General features: G+C 41.3%; 1 protein-coding gene across 2 annotated transcripts in view; it reads right to left on the bottom strand.

The window, feature by feature from the left end:
• PLXDC2 (plexin domain containing 2) overlaps window positions 1-12,960 on the bottom strand; it is a 261,532-nt gene extending 248,572 nt beyond the window's left edge. Inside the window, exon 1 of one of the 2 annotated variants that reach the window (XM_064634991.1) lies at window positions 12,891-12,960. Coding sequence is in view for 1 of the 2 variants with exons in the window: in XM_064634982.1 (XP_064491052.1) it covers window positions 3,783-3,891 (109 nt within the window). In the remaining variant the exon portion in view is untranslated. Of the gene's footprint in view, window positions 1-3,782; window positions 4,417-12,890 lie in introns of those variants that run through there. The other variant, XM_064634982.1, reaches the window with a different exon arrangement.
• Between the last annotated feature and the right edge of the window lie 7,209 nt (window positions 12,961-20,169).

Raw genomic sequence — 20,169 nt, 5'->3', positions numbered from 1 at the left:
ACTACATTTGTTTACAGTGTAGAGAGCTAGTTCCCCTATTATTTATCATCAACTCCCAGTTAAGTGTCAGACAAAACCTAGCACCCGAGTCAAGTATTTCCTGGGTTTTAAATGCTTGCATGAGGATGTAAACTCTGAAGAGGAATATTTACAGCCAAACAAAAACACTGTTTTCCCCAAGGGAATTTTAAACCTTGAATGAACTATGAGTATTGATCTTACTCTAAATCTGTGGAAATGAGTTTCTGTAAAACTGAATTAAAGACCTTATTATAGTCTTAATTTACCCACTATTTACCAACAATATTTCAAATCACTCTTTCAGAGGAAAAGACAATGACAAAAAACCACAAAAACAAAAAAGGAAGAACCAGTAAGAAAGTTAAAAAAAAGATTACTTTTTTAGAGGGAATCCTTAGTAAAATATATATGATATGCAAATAGGATTTGCTCTCAAATGTCACTAGGATTTTCTAACCCAATTGTCCCTGTTTACATATCATGAACAGAAAAAACATACCTGATATACATGTTGTCTAATACTGTATTTCTTTTGATACTTCTAAGATAAAAAGCTATGATAAAAGCCGAAGGTCCTAATGTGTAATGGTGAAAGTTTGGTTTCAGTTATTGGTTTTTTTTTTAAAAAGAGTAAAGCTCAGGCAATATACAAAATGTTACTATTTCAGCAGTAGATAAATGCTAGATAAACACACCTTAATAGCAGTTTATCCAATAAAAATAATTCTACCCCCATTTGAATGCTGATGCCTGGGGACAACAGCAGTCCAATGAATATAAATTATATGAGGATTCTGGAACATGCTTTGACAGAATAAAAATTACAATAACAGCCTCCTAATTCTGACTGATGACATTTGCAAAAGAATGTAACACTTTCAAGACTTCTTGTGGCAACACTTCAACAGCGAGCCCTCAATTGTACAACTGGAAGCCTTAATTACTGTGTGAGCTTTCAAGGGTCTGCTTCACCTCACTAAATTCATGTTGTATTCAGTTTTACTACTGTAAAACACAACACACACACAGAAATCTTGTTTCTAAGAACTTCCATCCTGGATTTATAGTATTTTTATCAACAAAAGTGAAGTTCTGCCCGGGCCCAGGGGAGGATGCATGGATGGATGGATGGATGGATGGATGGATGGATGGATGGATGGACAGACGGCTGGCTCCTGGAGAGGAGCCGCAGCCCGCGCGGCGGCCGCTGCGCCCTCTGGTGGGGACGGCACCGCTCCGTCCAATGCAGCCTCGCACCCCGGTCACAAAAATTTGGGTTTTAAAGCCCCCCCGAGACAGCCAGTATGCCTAGAAAATTATTGCACTTGAATTGGTCCGACCCGATTTTTACCCAGCAAGGTAATTCTGAGGAGCTGGCAAAAAAAGGCCTTTGTATTATTTTTTCATCTATGTTGAAATCCCTTTGGTAGCATCCTCAGAAATCCTCCATGGCTCCAGCTCTGCCCGGGCTTACCAAAAGTTTCCATTTCTTGATACTGTTATTCCATTCATTTTCAATAAGGTGTTTGTTACTGAGTATTCGTAGAATATGTCAAAAACAGCTTCCCATTAAGAATTTGCAGCTACTTCAAACCACTTATTCTTTAATTCTTTAAAGGTTTTATCTGAGCTGATCTAAAGGGATACAGTAGGTGCTAAATACAGTAAAACTTTGAAACATTACTTTTTATTTTGACTCATGGGACCTGAAGTTGAATTTCTGGTTTTACATAATTAACCTCTTCTCACTGATTAGACACAATCTCTCACTGTATTTTTTATCCAAAGAGCAGCAGTATTACAAACAAACAAACAGCAACAAAAAAGGAAATAAAACCCTAATTCTGTAAATTACATTTAATTATTACTATCATAATACAGATTTTTTTAAGCAAGAGGAACAGAAAAGATGCCCAAGTTATAAACATCTGGCTGTCAAAACTAACATCAGGTTGCCCATCTTGTGGAAGAAAACAATTGCTTGGCATATTTTCTTCAGACTGTATTAAATATCAGAATAGTATTTGCCTGATTATAAACTCCTTCATACTTTATAGCCCATTCAGGAAGATATAAGACACTACTAAATGATTCATGGATAAGCAATCCATTGGTATACCTTCTATTTAGCACCTCCTGGTGCAGACATAATACATCTTAATAGCCTAAATCAGTGATGTGCAGCGTTTATTTGTCCATTGATAAATTTTATTTGACTTAGTCAGACTAATGTCTTATTGTCTGGATACAGTGGCTGGAAGATAATAAACTTTGTGAGCTCAGTCCACAACATAGTAATTCTCTTTTTCTAATCTCACCCCACACTTTTTTCCCTTATAACTAATGTTAACAAATACCAAGATTTGTTGGTTACAGCCCCAAGTGCAGCAACACGGCATTTGCAGCAGTACATGAAAAGTCTCCTCTTGGTTTTTCCCTTTGGCCCCAAGTGACATGTGAGCCCCAGCAACCTGCTGAGCTACCTTGTCATTTAACAATTCCAAAACTCAGTGGTAGGCCCCTGGCTAGGAAAATCCTGCTCTGTCTAGCACATAATCTCACTGGTTATTTAAAAAAACTACCCAGTCTTTCTTGTTCGGGTCAGTTACGCTGTGACCACTAAACTTTTCACGTCTGTATCAAACCTTTAAGAAAAGGAAGAAGGGGCAGTTCTATCGCACCGGGGAAACCAGTGGGCGTGCTTCATCTGATAATAATCTGGCTGGTGTTTCAAATATACAGGCAGAGCTTTTGGAAATACCTGTAAACAAGAAGCTTCTGCAGGCAAGGTCCCCTGACACACAAATCCCACTACTTTTCTCACTATCTGCAAGTGCTATCTGCCAAGCTTTCCTTTAGCAGCTTTCTCCACTACAGCACAGGAATGCAGGATACAGAAGGCTTTAGTGATCAAAAGGGACCTCCATGCTGAGGGGAACAGTGGCCCAAGAGAAAGCACTACAAGTGCTGTGTGTCACACATTAACAGGTGTTTCAGAGAAGGACTGACAAGAGGACCCCAATACTTCACAAGCAGACTTAGTCAACAGAGCGAGCTTCTCACTCCTAAAGAACAGGTCACATAACCCCGGGGGGCTTCTTCCATTATCCTGCTCCTTCTCTCAACGCCCGGTTTCCAGGGAAGGCTGCAAGCTACTGACTTCCGCGGGGGAGGAGAGTGCCCGCTAGGTCTTCCAGGCAGAATCTGCAGGGAAACTTTGCCTGCCCTCCACGGCTCGCTGCCGGGAGAGCAGGGGGGGTCCGCCGCGAGAGGGAGGCGGGGGAGGCTGTCGGGGCACCCCAGAGCTCCCGGGGACGCCGGTGTCTCCGTACCTCCCTTCCCCGCGCTTAAGCGGAGCCCCTCGCGTCTCGCACAGGGCTGGGAAGGAGGCTCCGGGAACACCGCGGAGGGGCTGGGGAAGGGAACAGCACCGGCTCTCGGTGATCGCGGGGCAGATCCATTAAAGGAGGAAAGTCCCGAATCTCATTAAAATAAAAACTGAAGTCATGGAGAGCTCTTTCCAGAGAAGCCCGGGGTAGGGAAAAGTGAGAAGCCGGGACCCCGGGCCTCCCTCAGGAAGAGGGGGAGCCAGCCTCCGAACGGCGTTTGCTCTCTCCGGGTGCGCGGCCCGTGGAGCTGCCAGCTTAGCCCAAACCGCGGGATGCTCCGAAGAGGCGGCCCGGCCCCCCGAGCCGACCCGACCCCGGCCCGGCCGCGCTGTCCCGGGCCGGCCCCGCCCGGCAGGTACCGGCTTCGCTTACCGCGGCTCTGCCTCGGCGTCTCCCCGCCGGAGAGCTGGCAGCGCTCGCTCAGGCACTGGAAAAGTAATAGAAATCCAGCAGCTAGTTTGCTCCTCCGCAGCCTCGCCATAGCACGGAGCCTGCCGAGTCAACTCTCTGGGTGCGGGGTGCGCTCCGCTCCTCGTCGGTGGTGGGGAAGTCTGGGGGGCGGCGGAGAGCAGCCCTAGCAGGCGCCGAACCGCCCTGTCCTCGGAGCAGCGCTCATGCAGTGGGGCGGCAGGGACGAGCCGCCGGGGCTGAAGGCGCTGGACCGGGTCTGGGGGGCGGTGGAAGGGGGGGCTCCGTCCCCCTAACTTGCACGGCCGCGCCGCTCTCAGTCCAGCGGCATCACCGCTAGGGAAAACAAGCCCAGCCTCGGCTGCGAAGTGCCAAACTCTTCCCTCCTCGCAGCCTGCTGATAGATTTTAGGAGAGCCACTGAGATCCTCCCTTCCTGGCTTGCCCCCACCCAGCTCCCTTCCCCCGCAGGGTGAGGCAGGGTGCCTGAGGGACGGAGCCTCTCCTCGGTATACCGCTACCGAAAAAAACCCTCAGAGGGAAACGAGCGACGAAGCGTTCCAGCTGGAGCCAGCGGATCAGCCCTGAGCCCGGGAGGGAGCAGCACCCGGAGGGCGGGCGGATGCGCCGCGGGAGAGGATGCGCGGGCGGCAGGGAGGCAGGCGGAGGACGGACGAACAAGTTCTCCTTCTCTTTCAGGGCGGTTTTGGCGGCCGGCGGTGCTATGCGGGGCCGAGGGCAGCCGCGTGGGGCGGGCGCTCCCCCGGCCCGCTCCGCGCCCCCCGCCGCCGTGCGCGCCCGCGCTGCCGCCGCCACGCCAGTGCGAGCAGGGGGCTCGCCCGGGGCCGGGTCCCAGCCGCCCCCTCGCTCTGCCTCCCGCCCCCTCCGCACGGCGCGGTGGGGCGCAGGCGCCGGGACTCCGCCGTCTCTCCCGCCGCTGGCGGCCGAGCAGCGTTCCGGCAGGAGCACAGCGGGATGCGCCGGCCGCGCTCCGCACGGAGGTCCCGGGAGGTTCTGCCTGCCCGGCACCTGGCACAGCGCAGCTCCCCGAGCCTCCGGTGCACGGCGTGGGGCTGGGGCCGGCGGCGCTGTGCGGTTATGAGGGGGAAAGGGGGCGGGCGGCATGGGAAGCCCCTCGGGACGGAGAGAGCCTGGCCCAACGCCGCCTGCTCGTTCAAAAGTTGCGTCCAACAAAAATGAACATGTGAACATGCGTCTGTTTGGCGGACGACAACTGCAATAACACACAAAACCTCCAACCCCGTTCCCTGTTCCCCCTCTTCCCCTAAATTTTCCCTGTGCTTTCGGGGAAAGCAGCCTCCCCTCTACATCCATTCCGCCCCCCCCCCCCCCCCCCCCGCCCCCTGCTCCCACCCTGTAATTTTCTTTTTTTCTTCGCAAACCGAGGAGTTGTTCATGTACACTCTTCACATCAAAAGTGCAATGACTAGGAGTTCTACCCTGAAAAAAAAAATTACCTACATGCTTAATTAAACGCAGCCCATCCCCTACATTAATCTGTGAACAACGGCGCGGAGACAGAAGCGAGCAGAGGGCACATCAGTCAAACCCAGACAAGCGAAAGGGGCACCGGGGACCGGGCGGCGGCTTTTTACCAGTTCAGCAAACTGTGGCGCTGGTAATCAGCTGAGCAACCATGAATGCACCAGCTTCTCAGCACTTGCTACAAAATAATTAAATTAATTAGATGACAATTAAATTAATCAAATAAATAGGTCTACAGAATGTCAAACATAGCAGATAACTAATACTTAATCACAAAAGAACAACCAACAACGAGACTGTGTTTTCCCTTAATTTAGCACTGTTCTTTTGATTAAGAATTCATCAACTCCATTGTAATTGTCTTGCTCTTTAATCGTTGATGTACTTATGTGTAAATCAAAGCATAACACTTGTGGGTTTAACACGTATATTTGAAGTACAAGCAGAAATTTGCAAAATCTTTTCAACGTATATTCAAATAGGTTACTTGCCAATAAATTTTCTACATTTAAGTTTATAGTGGGCCTTTCTAGTCCAACCTTTTTGCACATACCCCAAAACAAAATAAAAAAGTAGACCAAATATTGCTAAAAATAACTGCAGAAAATATTTTCTATGAGTAGATAATACTGAAGATTTTATGCAGCAGGAATTAAATCCTGGCTGTGTTGAAATCTGTGGGAATTCAGGGAGTGTTACTACCTTGTATACCAGGTGATCTGGATTATACCACATGTTTTGGGCAGATTTGGTCAGGTTATTATTTAAGCTACTGCTGTTTCTTAAGCAAAATGTGAGTCATAGGCTTCTTCGTGCTGTCGGAATACCATTTTTTCCTTGACAATTGGTCAGATTTCTTATTTTACCCAAAGTTTTGCTGAAGTTGCAGAGAAAGCTATTGAGCTTTTGGGCTTTACTGGAAGGGGTACGGATGTAGTCTTAAAGAAGGACTGCCTCTCTCTCTGCTGTTTTTCAGCAATGCTGTTAGATGAGAATAAGAACTGGAATAAGGTGAGAATAAGGTCTGGAAAACCTTCAAAATCTGTTTTCATCTGCTTTTGTCATTTTTAAAATAATAATAAAGATTAGATTATTGTAAAGTTACAGTAAATCTTAAAATACAAAAGAATAATTTGAGAAAAAATGTATGCATGATGCTAAAATAAGAATAATCCTTCAAGCCCCTTATCTATAGAATAAGATAGAAAAGCCTAAATGAGGGCAAATCAAATTTTCTTTCATTGGCTCTCTGCTTCTCAGTTTTAGAGATGTTGATAGTTTCAGATTTATATTCTTCATAGATATACTACAAAAACTTTGCATGCTAAAGAAAAGATTAGCAATAGGCAACTGAAGCATGCAGTCACAGATAAAAATACTAGCAACATAGTCCAAATTTGCAGTGCTCTGTGCAGTTGTGGGACAGTTTTGCAGTGTGCCTTCTGCAAGGTTAGCACACAGTCACTGCATTCAGTACCTCTTGTGCTCCACAGAAAAAAATCAAACTGTGCCCTCCAAGGAAGGCTGTAGGCATTGTGCCTCATGTATTAAAAAACATAATCAGGGCAGAGCTGTATTTTGGTATAATTGCATGTAGAAACACAGGCAAAACTTTTTATTGCACTGAGAAAAAGCCTGAGATGAAAACTAATAATGAATTTTACAGTGATTAATGACAATATGTCTTTGTTGAAAAGGCATTCACAACAGAGAAGTATATGTATTATCCATTGTTACTTATAAAGCACAAGTAAAACTGAAAGAATAACTTCTTGAAGGCTTTCTGAGGCAATGAGCTCTTTTTACTCGGAACAAAGTGCCTGTGATAAGTTTTCATTACTTTTATCTTAGCCATCCTTACACATTATCTCACCTCTCTTAGATATCTACCTTGCAGTGGCTTAAACAGCAGTGGTTCCACAGAAATCAATGAGAACAGTTCCATTTTCACCAGTCAAGAATATGGCCTTGTAATTTCTCTTCCTGTATAGCTCCACCATCCCTGATTATAACATCAATCACTCAGGAAAGAAGGGTGGGAAGATTGTTCACTGTTCACTGTTCATTGTGTTCTACTTTCATACTGCTTGCAAGTGCTCACTCTCACATACTCATTTAAGAATTTGCCTTTTTTTTCTTTTTTCTTTTTGTATCAACATAGTCTTTTTGACCTACATGCTTTCTGGCCTTATTGCAATCTGATTACGGAAGGTAGAGTTTTTAACATTTCTTTTCTCTGTCTTTTTTAACATGTTGTTAGCTCTTCTGCTTTAATACATACAAGAGAGGCACCTCTCACCTGCATTTCTGTAAGCAACCAATGCTAGCATGGAACAATATGTGCTTTTACATTTGAGAAGTCAGGGAAGGATCTCTCTCTTTTATTTGGGGAAAAAAACCCTGGTAGGTAAACTGTAGCATCTCTGAGACAGTGGAGAATATATCTGTATTGTCTTCCAAGAAAAAAAAAGTGAGTTTTCCTGTTTAGTGAACCTGCACTTGCTGTTGTTCTGCACAGGATTGTGTCTGCATATAATTAAAAAGACTACAACCATCAGTATCTTCTGCTGCAACTGAATGGTGTCTAACAAATAACCTACTTTCCAACTGCAGAGAGAAAAAGATCTGGATAATTTTAGAGCAACAAATAATACTTGATCTGCCAGGATTAGTCCCCACAGGAACAAAATTGATTGTGGGACCCTTATGGAGCAAGTAGTCCATAACACCTCGATGTTATTAGTACTGCAGATTGAAGCTGCACATAGCCTTTAATCTCCAGGAGTGAGTTTGCCACTGCGATTCACCTCCCTCCCTTTGGGGCTCTGCACTAACTAGGGCTCAAGAAGGTGATTAGTGTAGCTATTAGGAATTTGGCTGAGGCATTAGGTTTAGTATAGTCAAAGAGAGGTGTTAGAGCTATGAATTTAGAGTGCTACCCAGCTGGCAGCTGTCTTTGACTTTGCCAGTTCAAAGAAGGAGCACAGCATTTTAGCTGGATCACTAAAGGGCCCTGCAAAATGTAGATGTCAAGTATGAGGCAGAGAGGCAGCTTCCCTGTTAAACAGGGAAATACAATAACTTTCCAGAGAATCTTCACTGCACTCCTAAATAAGCCTTTGTTCTTCTCCTCTTCCCCTGGCTAGGAGAACTGAGTCTCGAGTCTCACCACTCTGCTTGATTTCCCAGGGAAAGCACTGAGGTTCCCTTTTTGGTTGAGTCACATCCGTTAAGCTTCTGCTAAATTCCCTGTAATTCTCTACAGGATGCTGTATGCAAACACATGAGTTTCCATAATTGTGCTTAGTTAGAATATGTCCGTACTGTGGCTCTGAGGGCTGTGCAGTTAATGCTAGTGTAGCTTTGTTCAGCGAAGCTTTCTACTTATCTCTAGGACAGCCGGGTTGCAAACCTCCCACATCTACTACCTTAAGCCTATGCCACAATACATAGGCTGCATGGTTAGATGCATGGTTAGAGAGAGGTTCTTTTGAGGTAAAGAGAGTTCAGATTCATGGAGTAGTAGACACTTTGTCATATAGAAACTGGAACTCAACCTTGTTATCTCACACAGTGATAAAATGATTCACTGGTAAATTGAGGAAGGGAAAAAAGGAAACAAACATTTCAGCAAGCAATGCAGCGTGAAAAAATAATAAAGTTTGAGGTTAAACAAAAAGTTTAATCCAAACCAGTTTTGATTCTTATTTCAGCTCTGTAATGATTTTAAAAGGATTGAATAGTTTTTGAAACAGAACATCCTTTCAAGATGAGAAACCAAAAAGTTCCAGCTAAAGTTCAATTATTTGAACTCAAGATGCTTCAAACATATTCTTTCAATGAATCTGCCTTTGCAACAACACTGACACAGGCAAAAGCAATGCTGCACCAAGTCTTTCACTGCTTGTGACTGGGAACTTCGAGGATGTTACTCAACTTTGAAAACCACAAGGCAACAAACCCCAAAACAGGGCCTGGGAGTTCCAAGTCTCACACCCCATCCTTGCAACTACAGTAAAGTCTGTGACTGTGACTGAGTGAAGTGAAGGAGACCCTGAGTGACCCTGAGTGTGAATGGAACTCTCAGGTACTCACAACTCAGGGTTGTGACCCTGAGTGAATCAAGAACTAGAAGGCTTCCTGAATGCTTGTGGCAGGGCCAAGTTTAACAGAGAAGTTAGTATTTCAGTATAGCAATGGTCAGCAGGCTAAATTAAAGCCATAGGAGAACTGAAAGAGGCTAAGGGGTGACACAGAAGAGAAAGCAAGCGTGGAAATGAAAGTGAGAGAAGAAAAAAACAATTTTGCCAGTGACATTTCTCTATTGCTGTGATGGAAACCTTATTATATATGGACACAGACTTCTGTGTGATGAACCATACATGCACAGCACCCAGGCCTTTTATCATGGATGGCTACAGGGAAAGTGGGATGTGCTAAGGAGAGGAATGGTGGCAGAACAAGCCATTAGGTTTCGTTCAGCCAGGGTAGTGAGGCTCAGCGCAGGACAATATTCCGAATGGACACATTTCTTAGTGGACATGTTAGTACCAGTAGCCACTAAAGTAGTCAATTTAAGGAAAGCTGATGGAAGTTTTTAAATAGAACCAAAATTTTCAGCTGCATTTAAAACTAAATCAACTTCAAACACAGCTTTTCAGTGGCCAGATTTCCTAAGAAAGCAATCTTTATTAGAATCTGCAGAAGCATATAAAGGAATTCCCCACAAAGTCCTTTCTTACTCATGATTTGGAGCTGGTAGGAGGGCCTGAGCAATTACCATGGCCCATACAGTTGCGAGTAGAGTTAACTCTTTTAATCAGTTGAGACCAAAGAACGAAATCTGCTGCTGAGCACAGCAGGGGAAGGCAGACTGGGGTTAGGACTGGTGTTACAAAAAGTAATTGGGTTGGGATTAGGTTTTAGGTCACCAAGTCTGGGCAAACTTTAATGCTAGAATGATCTTAATAAGTGCTTAGCTGAGACAACTGACAGAGAAGTAGCTGTGACAATGACCTGTAGAGGGTCAATGCTTGGCGTTAATGATGGTTGTGGGGGAGGGGGAAAGGGGGAGCTGCAAAAAGTAGCAAAAATTTGGGAGTTAAATTTTGAAAACAAATACCACATTTTTGTGCTGTGGCCGCAGAAGCATAACAATCTGCTGCACATCTCTCAGCTTGTTGCACATTTTACTTTCTGAAACCTGCTTGCATGTGAAACCACACCACGGCCTGCTCTAGCCGTTTGTGGCCAGGAATACCTCTGTTGCTTGGGTTGCCCCAGTTTGGTTTGTTATAGGCATCAAGTCTGTGCAACATGTTTAAGGTGCAGTTCAGATATGGTGTTTTTTCTTCAACACTTGGAAGAAATAGTACTGTTGAACAACTGGCTCCCTTAAAATGTGAGTACTATGCAGTACAGAACGTGGGCTTCCTCCCTACTGTCTGGACTGATGTCTCTAGGCACAGCTGTCATGTCTGATGAGCCATAAACCCTGAAACCTGCTTCAGAAGCATGCCAGCAGACTGCATCTCGAGCATGGACGTGTCAGGATCACACCAAGGTGGGCAAGTTTAACCTGACCATTTAAACTGGTCACGAAGGCCACAGCCTGTGCAGGCAGAGAATGGAGTTTGCCAGAGACATTATTTTTATCAGTACAGATATGATCTGCCTACGAAGAAGTGAGAGATATAGTTACTTGGAAGCTGTGTTGTCTTAGTGTTACCTTAGCGTATTTCCTGTCTGTTGTGGTGGATCTTAAAATGCATTATAAACATTCAGTGTGTAGAAGCACACAGCTGATGTGCAAACTGGCACTGTGACTTGTGCAGATAGCAGGCTTAAGGAGGGGATGTATCTTCAGAGAAGAGCATAACCTAGCAATTTTACTTCCTTTCAGCCTCTGTGGCAATACTTCCTCTGCCAGGGAAGTCTTCAAGAAGGGAACTCTCCAGGAGCAGTTGGATGCTAAAGCAGATGAGTATCTCCTTTTATCTTGTTTTGAAGTGGTCCCTACTTGGATATCACAGACTGAAAAGACTGAAAAGGTTTTTGTAGTGATTCCTATCTCTCAAAAACACAAGCTTTGTTTATCCAAAGGTTGGTAACAAGCAGCAGTCTGGGCCCAAGCAGTAAGTTCTACTCTCTGGCAGCTTCCACCCCTCTCTACAGTAAGGTTTCCCTGTAATTTGCCCCACATGTTGGTCCAAACTACCCTTGAGTACCTTAGCTCCTATATAAACATTGAGATATGATTCTTTGTGGGTTCCGCATACACCATGGAGCCTGGCTGCATGCCTATGAGAAGTGGTAAGCAACTATGCAGTCAAGGGTAGCACTTATTTGAAGATTTTTCATGTCAGAAATCCACCCCAGCTAAGTGTTTATTGCGAGACTTTGATCTCAAAGATTTAGCTCTCCCTGTGGAGTAAAAGCAGATGCTTGGTAAGCTGTAGCTGTAGTCCTGACAACCCTTTCAATTGTCTAGACAGTGGAAAGACATGATTACATCCTCTTTTAAACTCAACTGCAACAATTCAACACACTTAACATGTTTACCTCAGGATGACCCTATTTACACTGCTTTGTTTCATGATACTGCAAGTATCTAATACTATTGAAAAATAGTATTAGACAATAGACAATAAGGTGGTTCAGCATAAAAACCTACTTTCATTAACAGTAATAAATCTGACAAATGTGCTGGGTCACATATGGTCCTTATGTAGACTTTAGCATGGACCTAGAGATTAAGGAGTTTGATAACATGCATTTACAGTTAATACTTCTCATTTAAGAGTCTTGAAAATGTTAACACTTACAGAAAGGCTACTTAATTAATGCTAACTGAAGAACATATTAAATTCCAGACATAAGGCCGGGAAATGTCCGACATTGCTGCATTTACTTTAAGTGATGTAGTGAACAGGGCAAGAGAAAACTAAGTTATTGTAGTTATAACGGATGAAGAGCTGTCTTTGTCTCACAAAGTAGTAGACTTAGGAAAAGAGATAGAAAAGAGATATGAAAAGAGAAAGATAGGAGATTCCAGCTCAATCAGTATCCTCAAAATAGGTATGAATTCAGAAATTTCTCCAAGAAAAGCCAGCCATAGAAACAGGAGGTGTTAATGTGCTAGGTCTGCCTCATGTCAACCACGTCACTGGAGGAGGTATGTAAGAATTTTACTGGTAATATGATTCAGGACTATTTTAGGTGTTTTCTGGTTTTGTAATTTTTGTAACTAAGAAGGTAAAACTTTTCCTTTTGGTAGAATAAAACTTCTGATTTTCTTGTCAATCTGTTGTATTGTTTAAAATTGTCTCAGGTACTTCTGATAAAGCAGAAGGGGTTTTTCCTTCTGGAAAGCCTAACAAACTAGTGTTGCCAACACAGGATCACAGAACAAATGCTTTGGATGCCCGAGAACTCAGAAAAGTTTGGGAATCTCAGAAAATTTATCCAGTGCCATACCAAATTGTGTCTGGATATCACCTTCAAGGGCTAGACTTTTAAACAAAGCTCTAAGTAAATGTAAACTGTAAATGTTTTAAAATACTCTTACCTTTGTCAATGGCAAGCTGTTGATGTCTTCAGAAAACCCTGTACAAGGTATGCTTCTTTATTCTAGTTGCGTAGTCAATTGTCCAAATACCTCCTCATGCAAAAAGCTGAGGTTACTATTGTCAAAATGTGGTCTTGAGCTTGATTCAAGCATGTTTTGTGGACTACTTTGTCAACTTCTCTTTCTCCTAACATTCATTTTGAACAGTCCTATTTCATGTGATCAGAAAAATCAGTTTCCCAGTACTGTTTTTAAGATGCCACTAAGTGAAACATCATTAAAACAACAGGACTTATTTTTGAGGATGATTTTCTGGAGGTATTTTAATGCTTGGTTACAATTTCAGTTTGTTGCATCTATTCCATTCACATGATACTGAGAAATGATTCTTCAGAGAGGTTGCCAGTATGGTCAGACTGGATTTCAGAAAGAAGTAGGTAGTAAAAACACACAAGTGAGATGTAGATACACATATACACAGACACTCAGTACACATACTGAATAAATATAAGATTTTTTATGAGATTATGACCTCACAGTTTTATGCTTCACCATGAAGTCTGATCTGAGTTGCACAGCTACAACTGCTAACATCAAGTAGCATTAGGTTCTTTTATTTCTGGAGCAAAATGAATTTTACATACGGAACACAGATCATGAATATGAGGATTGTAAAACAAACATTTTTAAAGTGAAAATAGCATTTTTAACCATCAGTGTTTGACTCCTAGCAAACATAAGGAAGAAGAAGATGAATTTTAAATTTGGAAGCACCTAGTGAATTTTTAAGGACATATGACACATGATAATGGTAACTGAAATCTGTTTAAGTCAATAAGTCATAATTCACAGTTTTTCCTCAAAGCACACTGCTGTGTTGGCAACAATTAGCTCTTCAGCAATATCAAACAAGCAGATGATGTAGAAGAAACAATTCCCATATGTTCCTTTCAGTAATAAAATAAGAAGTCTATACAGCTAATACTTTTTCACACGATCTGAGGATTTTATCTTAATCTTATTAGGTATACTGGCAGCTATAAATTTCCACATTATGGAATGTGCCTCAAAGATGTAGATCAATCAGTGTCACAAGTCAAAATCTGTTCTGAAAAATAAACTTCTTTGCTTTATAATTCATCACCTATTTCTTTCTGCTTTATTTTTTTCTTTCCATTTCCCTTCTTTTTTTTTGCTTATGAAGAATGGTGCTTTGAAGCAAGAAAGTTATAAACTGTAGAATGTGCAAATAAGTCTATGTCAAATATACTTCAAAGATTTACACTCTCTTTATCATTCAAGTGAATTGTTTTTTAGAGGTTAGACAGTATAGTACTTCTGCCCAAATATTTTTCAAAGTGCTGTGTTTTAATCCCAGTTGGTGATTAAGTACCACACAGCCGCTCATTTATTCCTCCCTAACACACCCCCTGAAGGGAAGAAGAATCAGAAAGAAAAGATAAACCTTGTGGGTTGAGATAAGAACAATGTAATAATTGAAACAAAATATAATAATGGTAATGATAATAACAATAACAACTATAATAAGAAGGGAAAGGAGAAGGAGAGGGAGTAACAGAATCCAGGAGAGATGAATGATTCACAGTACAATTGCTCACCAGCTGCTGACCAATACCCAGCCCACCCTTGAATGGTGACCAGCTCCTCCCAGCCAACTCCCTCAGTTTAATTTACTGGGCATAATATCCTATGGTATGGAATACCCCCTAAGCTGGTTCAGGTCAGCTATACTAGCTGTGCTCTCTCACAGCTTTTTGTGTCCCTCATCACTAGCAAACATGAGACACTGAAAAGTCCATGATTTAGGGTAAGCACTACTTAACAACCACTAAAACATTTGTGTGTTATCAACATTATTCTCATAATAAATCCAAACAACACAGCATTGTACCAGCTACTAAGAAAATTAACTCTGCCCCAGCCAGAACCAGGACAAAAAGAATAACTACTTTTTTTTAAAATTTTATTTTAATTTGAGATTTTAGATACATCTGCATTTGTTTGTTTGTTTGTTTAGGAAAGATAATAGCAGAACAGCACATTTTTCTAAATTTAGTATTTTGTTCAACACTACTAAGGTAATATAGCCAAGTTAGACAACTGAGCCAATGTGTATAAAATAAGAGCAAATCGCAGTCTAAGGAGAAAAAAAAAGCAGATAAAACTGACTTGGGCCTCCTGATTCTTTTTTTTTTTTTGTCTGTGCTAGTTTACTACAACAATTGTAAAATATTTTCTCTTTCTTTTATAGCTGAAGAAAACTCCTCCTGGAAATCAGTGCTAGAGGTCCATCCCAATACCAGGCAAAAAAGTCTTATGTGATTAAGATATCTGAGCACAGTCTTCAGGCTGTGTGAACTAAAGTACTGGGATGTCCAAGAGAGTTATGTCAGTTCAAAACATTTGAGGATCTAGAATACAGTGGCAATACATGGCTGGATTTCACAGCCTGTCTCCAGAACACCTCTCTGAGAATTACAGACTTGTCTGAAGTCTTTCAGCAGATGAAATGATTATGCAGGTAACAATTAGACATTGGCTGTTTTCCTAATATTATCCAGCCTTTAAGTCATTTATGTTTTCATGAAAATAAAAGAGCAAAGTCTAATACGTTACACTACGTTTACTTTTGTTGAAAACTATAAGATGAAATATAATTATATCAGCTGGCATGACTATAACCTAGAGGGTTTTACAAAACTGATTTGTGAGGGAAAAGACGGGTGGGGAGATTACAATGTGTGTGTGCACATACATACACCTCTGTCTGCTGCAAAATGTGAGACCAGGCTTCTGGTAGCAAGAGAGCTGTGAGCTAATTTTTTCTCATTTGAACTCAGGGCAATTTTTAATTAGCACCCTGTTGAGTTGTGTTCACCCTCTGTCTGGACAGACCCATTTAAATCCAACTTTTATTTTGGCAGTCGCATAATAAAAGATAAGAAAATTAAAAACAGTCTATATAAATGACACATGGAAGCATGGATGTGATATTTCTAAGTCCCTTTCCTACTTTTTGACAGTTGGGGTTTGTGGACAGATAGTGATTTTCAAAGAAGAAGCTGTTCTAACATGCTGCCTTTCCTTCTTTTCTCATCTGATAAACTGGATTTTCAAAATAAACCTGCTTGAATCTTTCAAATTAAAACAAAATAAGAAAAAAAATGCTGAAATTTTATATTTCTTTCTAAAATAGCAGCTATTTTTCAAGCTCTAGAGTTGGATTTGAATAAGGTTTAGTGTATATGCATTGTCTCTACCTTCCACTGCCCTATATGAATTTCCTTTGTCTTACTTTTTACATGCAACTCTTGAAAACATGTTCTGCCAATACAAACATTCACTGTTTTTCTAATGCCTGAAATGTGATGCAATTGTAATTGAAATACAGCATAGCTCATACATGGGAAGGTAAGGGTAAATATATTCCCTAATATTAGTGGAAAAAGATGTAGTTACAAGTGGTCTCACTAGCCTGATTTATCGGGGTTCTCAAGCAGGTAGAACTTATTAGGAGAGGAAATAGAGCCAGAAGTTACAGCGGGAACTTGTTGTTCAGAAGAAGGGGACTCAGTTCCTGGTGTATCACTGGCTTTTCCCAAGCCATTAGGAAAGCAGATTCCCTCCTCCTAATTTTAGAAAATACTCTGTCCTTACCTTACCAAGCTGTTTTGAGCGCCAGTCAGGGGAGGCTCTGAGGTCTGGCACCACCTCGATAAGGCAGCCCTGCAATAGATGGTGCTATTCCCACACTTCAGAACCAGGGTGTCATGCAGTCTGTCAAGCTGCAGGTCATGTGCTGAGTATATCTTGATTTTATTTTTTTTTCTCTTATGATGTTCTCACAAAAAGCAGGATTATTAAAACCTTTGCCCCACCTTCCTCAAGTAGTATTCTACTTCCCTGCTTTGGGTTTTTTTATTTGTTACCTACTATTATCTCTCCATACAGCAGTTTTCCTCTACTAGATCATGTCATTATTCATCTCACTTTCCACAAATTTCCCTCTCTCCCTAAGGAAAGTAGAAGAAGCTCATTCACTCCATTCAAGTATGGAAACAACATTTTCAAAATGCTAGTCCTAACTCCTATGTCTTGGAATCAGCTTAACAATTTGTATCAAATCCTTTGTTCAGAAGACAAAAGAACCAGCAAAGAGGATAATGGATTACCCACTGTCATGTTCCATCTGGAATTATCTAAAGGCTGGTTTGATAAGTAAAGTGAGAGTCGGCGGTGTGACTAATGTTGCACCATTATATTGCTATAACCTGTAAAACACAAGAGATACCAGGATCATAAGAAATACTGTTACAGAGCATCCAAACTGGATAACAACAGTGAAGGAAACACTGGCATCTCATCCATTAAATATATTGCGTTGATATAAAAAAAATTATTTTTCTAGCAGGAGTGAGGTATTAGAAGTCTTTACGCAAACCTCTTCTTGTTAAGTGTTTTTAGCATGGCATAGGAGATTAATTAGAAGAATATAGACACACGCATGCTCAGACAGAAATCTTATTATAAAGTTGTCTTGTTGTAACTATAATAATATGTATATCTGTCAAAGAATCTAGACGCCAGTATTTAACAACAGAAATAAGCAGGGTAATGTAGTATCCTCAGTTCTGCTGATGGTTGCCTGTAAAGACTCAACTCCACTGGTCAGCCTTTTCCTGGATAGTTACAACAGGAATCCTGGTTTGCCTCTAATGCTACTCTCCAATCCACTCACACTGCTTTAATTAGCTCTTAAAGACCTGCCTGCCCATACTAAAAAATGTTTAATATTTCTAATAATTGTCAAAGTGTTTGCCAAAAGCTTAACAAGGATTTTGGTGCCATCCTTATCTCCTTCCTCCTGGTTGAAGGAGCTGTGATATACAACAGCAGATGTTTAACTCAATTGACCCAAAGGACACAATAATATTTGTTAGTGTGTCGTATTTGCTCTATGTGCTGTGCTTTTTTCTTTCACCATTGTACATTGTGTCATCTGGAACACCCACATCTGTCACAACCTTCTCAAAATCTCTTCAGTAGAAAGGGGAGAACTAGGATATTCACGAGAAGTGTCTCATGGATTTTGTGTTAATGTGTGTAGCAAATTGGGTTTGCCCTAAAATTAATCGTTGTTCTGAAAGACTCTGATAGTGGTTACTTAAGAACAAGAAAAGTAAGTTTATACATAAATAATCCAGGAAATAGATTGTAGCAATAAACTCCAGGAAATATTCATGGGCAAGAGGGTCAACAGAAGTTAGGCAGTGACCCTGAAGTAATAGCACATTACGGTTTTCAACTCCAATATATTGAGTGCAAAGGAACAAATTGATTTTTTTAATGCTTTGAAAATTAAACCAACCACAGTAAAAGTGTTTTATTACACATCAGCCAAAAAATGTAAACCATGCCATAAAAGCTATTCAAGTAAAAACAAACATCACCATAGATACAGAAGGCAAGATTCTGTTCTTCTTTTCAGATGATGTCTCCCTAGGGCTGTCAATCCCTAATGGCTTTATTGCTACAGCTGACAGCAGGGTTTGGCCTGGCCCTGGGGACCAGTGCAGTATGACAATAGAGAGTTGGCTTTCTTTTGGAAAAGAGGGACTTGAGGAAAGAGTTCTGAGATGAAATAAAGAAAGAAATTAATTAAACATTTTCTTTTTAAAAAATAATAAAATTAAAATGCCCATTTTAATCTAATCACATATTTTTTTAAAATCTCAGCATAGGGTACCAAAAGCCGACATCCACACCTAAGGCATGTCCTATAGTGTCTGCACAGCAAATCTCACTACCCCTACATACAGCACGTATCACTCACTTCTAAGTAACATAAAACCAAGCATAGATTAGTCCTGCATTATCACTAGTTTAATCTCAGAGTCACCATTTCCTCTTTTTCAGGAAAATTCAGCACCAGTTCAGCCTCTCTTGCAGTCTACAACCCGGGTTAGCCTGGTGATACCTTCTGACATGGACCCCTCTTCCCATCAAGCTGCTCCAGCAGCTTTAGAGGCAGATGTAATATCACCATTCATCATCTTTGCACACGTTGATTTTCAGTCTTTCATAGTAGCTGCCCCTCATTAGCTGTGTTCTGGAGGAAAAAGCAGGAGAGTGGATTGGGGTGTTACTAACACTTCCCATTTGATTGCTGCGATGCGAAGTGTAGATGCTTCATCACAGCCTTTGGTAGTTCCAGCTAGTGTGACTGGGGGATGAAGTTTCTAATGGTCATATAAAAGCTGCCTGAAAAGTTATACCATCTCAATTATATTTCTGCACAAAGATCTACCTTAGACCAAAATTATTAAAGTAGAAGGAACAGAGATCTCAAAGTGACATGATGTGATTGACCTTCATTGGTATTGGCCTCAGTAGTTATTTCTTGAAATCAAAGCTTCCTACATTAGCAGCTCACAAAGAAATGTATTTAACTTTTGGGGAGAATAAGGTGGTAAAGATATTTGTTGAAGAAAACCTCAAGTATCTTTTTTTTTGCTGCCATTGCTCAGAAATATCAGTGCTAAAAGATCTCATTCTACTTTTTGATTGATTGCTGTGGTTATGAAAAACCAAACAGTTTCCTCAGATCTTGGCTCTGAATTGATCGGGTATTAAAAAAAACTGTCAGGAAAATAATTGCATTTTAAAATGTATGAAGCATGTGCAAATTCATGTTTATCTTGTATGAGTTCTTCTAAGTTTAGAAACAGAAGAAAATACTTGTCAATGAGACAAATCATCTTTATTCTGCGTACGTGAAGGACCCAAGACATACCATTTGAGGGGAAGTTTATAGTAGAAAACCTGTGCTGAATGTTGTTCCTTATACAGTAGTATGCAACTAGGTTCCAGTTCCCTCCTTTCCCCTTATTAAATAATCATAGAATCACAGAATAAGCTGAGTTGGAATGGACCGACAAGGAAAGAATTTAAAAGAAAATAAAATTTCTGAATGCTCAGGACTAAAGGTGAGTAAAGATGTCTTTTAGATACAGTAATAAAATCTTCTATTGTAAATATTGCTGGCACATATCTCAAATTGCATTTTTAAAATATATATCCATATGCCAAATATAGTTTTGTCTGTTCTGAGGATAGATCTTTCATCTCTGCAGATATAAAAAGACACTCCAGAATCTAGTGGATTTTCTACAATAGTTTGAATTAACCCTCCATTGTAAGACACTTTGCACATCCAGTCTCTTATAATGGGAAAGGCATAGACAAGTATACATTGTGT

This window comes from Pseudopipra pipra, chromosome 1 (assembly GCF_036250125.1).
Source record: "Pseudopipra pipra isolate bDixPip1 chromosome 1, bDixPip1.hap1, whole genome shotgun sequence".
In the NCBI taxonomy this organism is placed as follows: Eukaryota; Metazoa; Chordata; class Aves; order Passeriformes; family Pipridae; genus Pseudopipra; species Pseudopipra pipra.
This window is presented reverse-complemented; position numbering and strand designations above follow the sequence as displayed.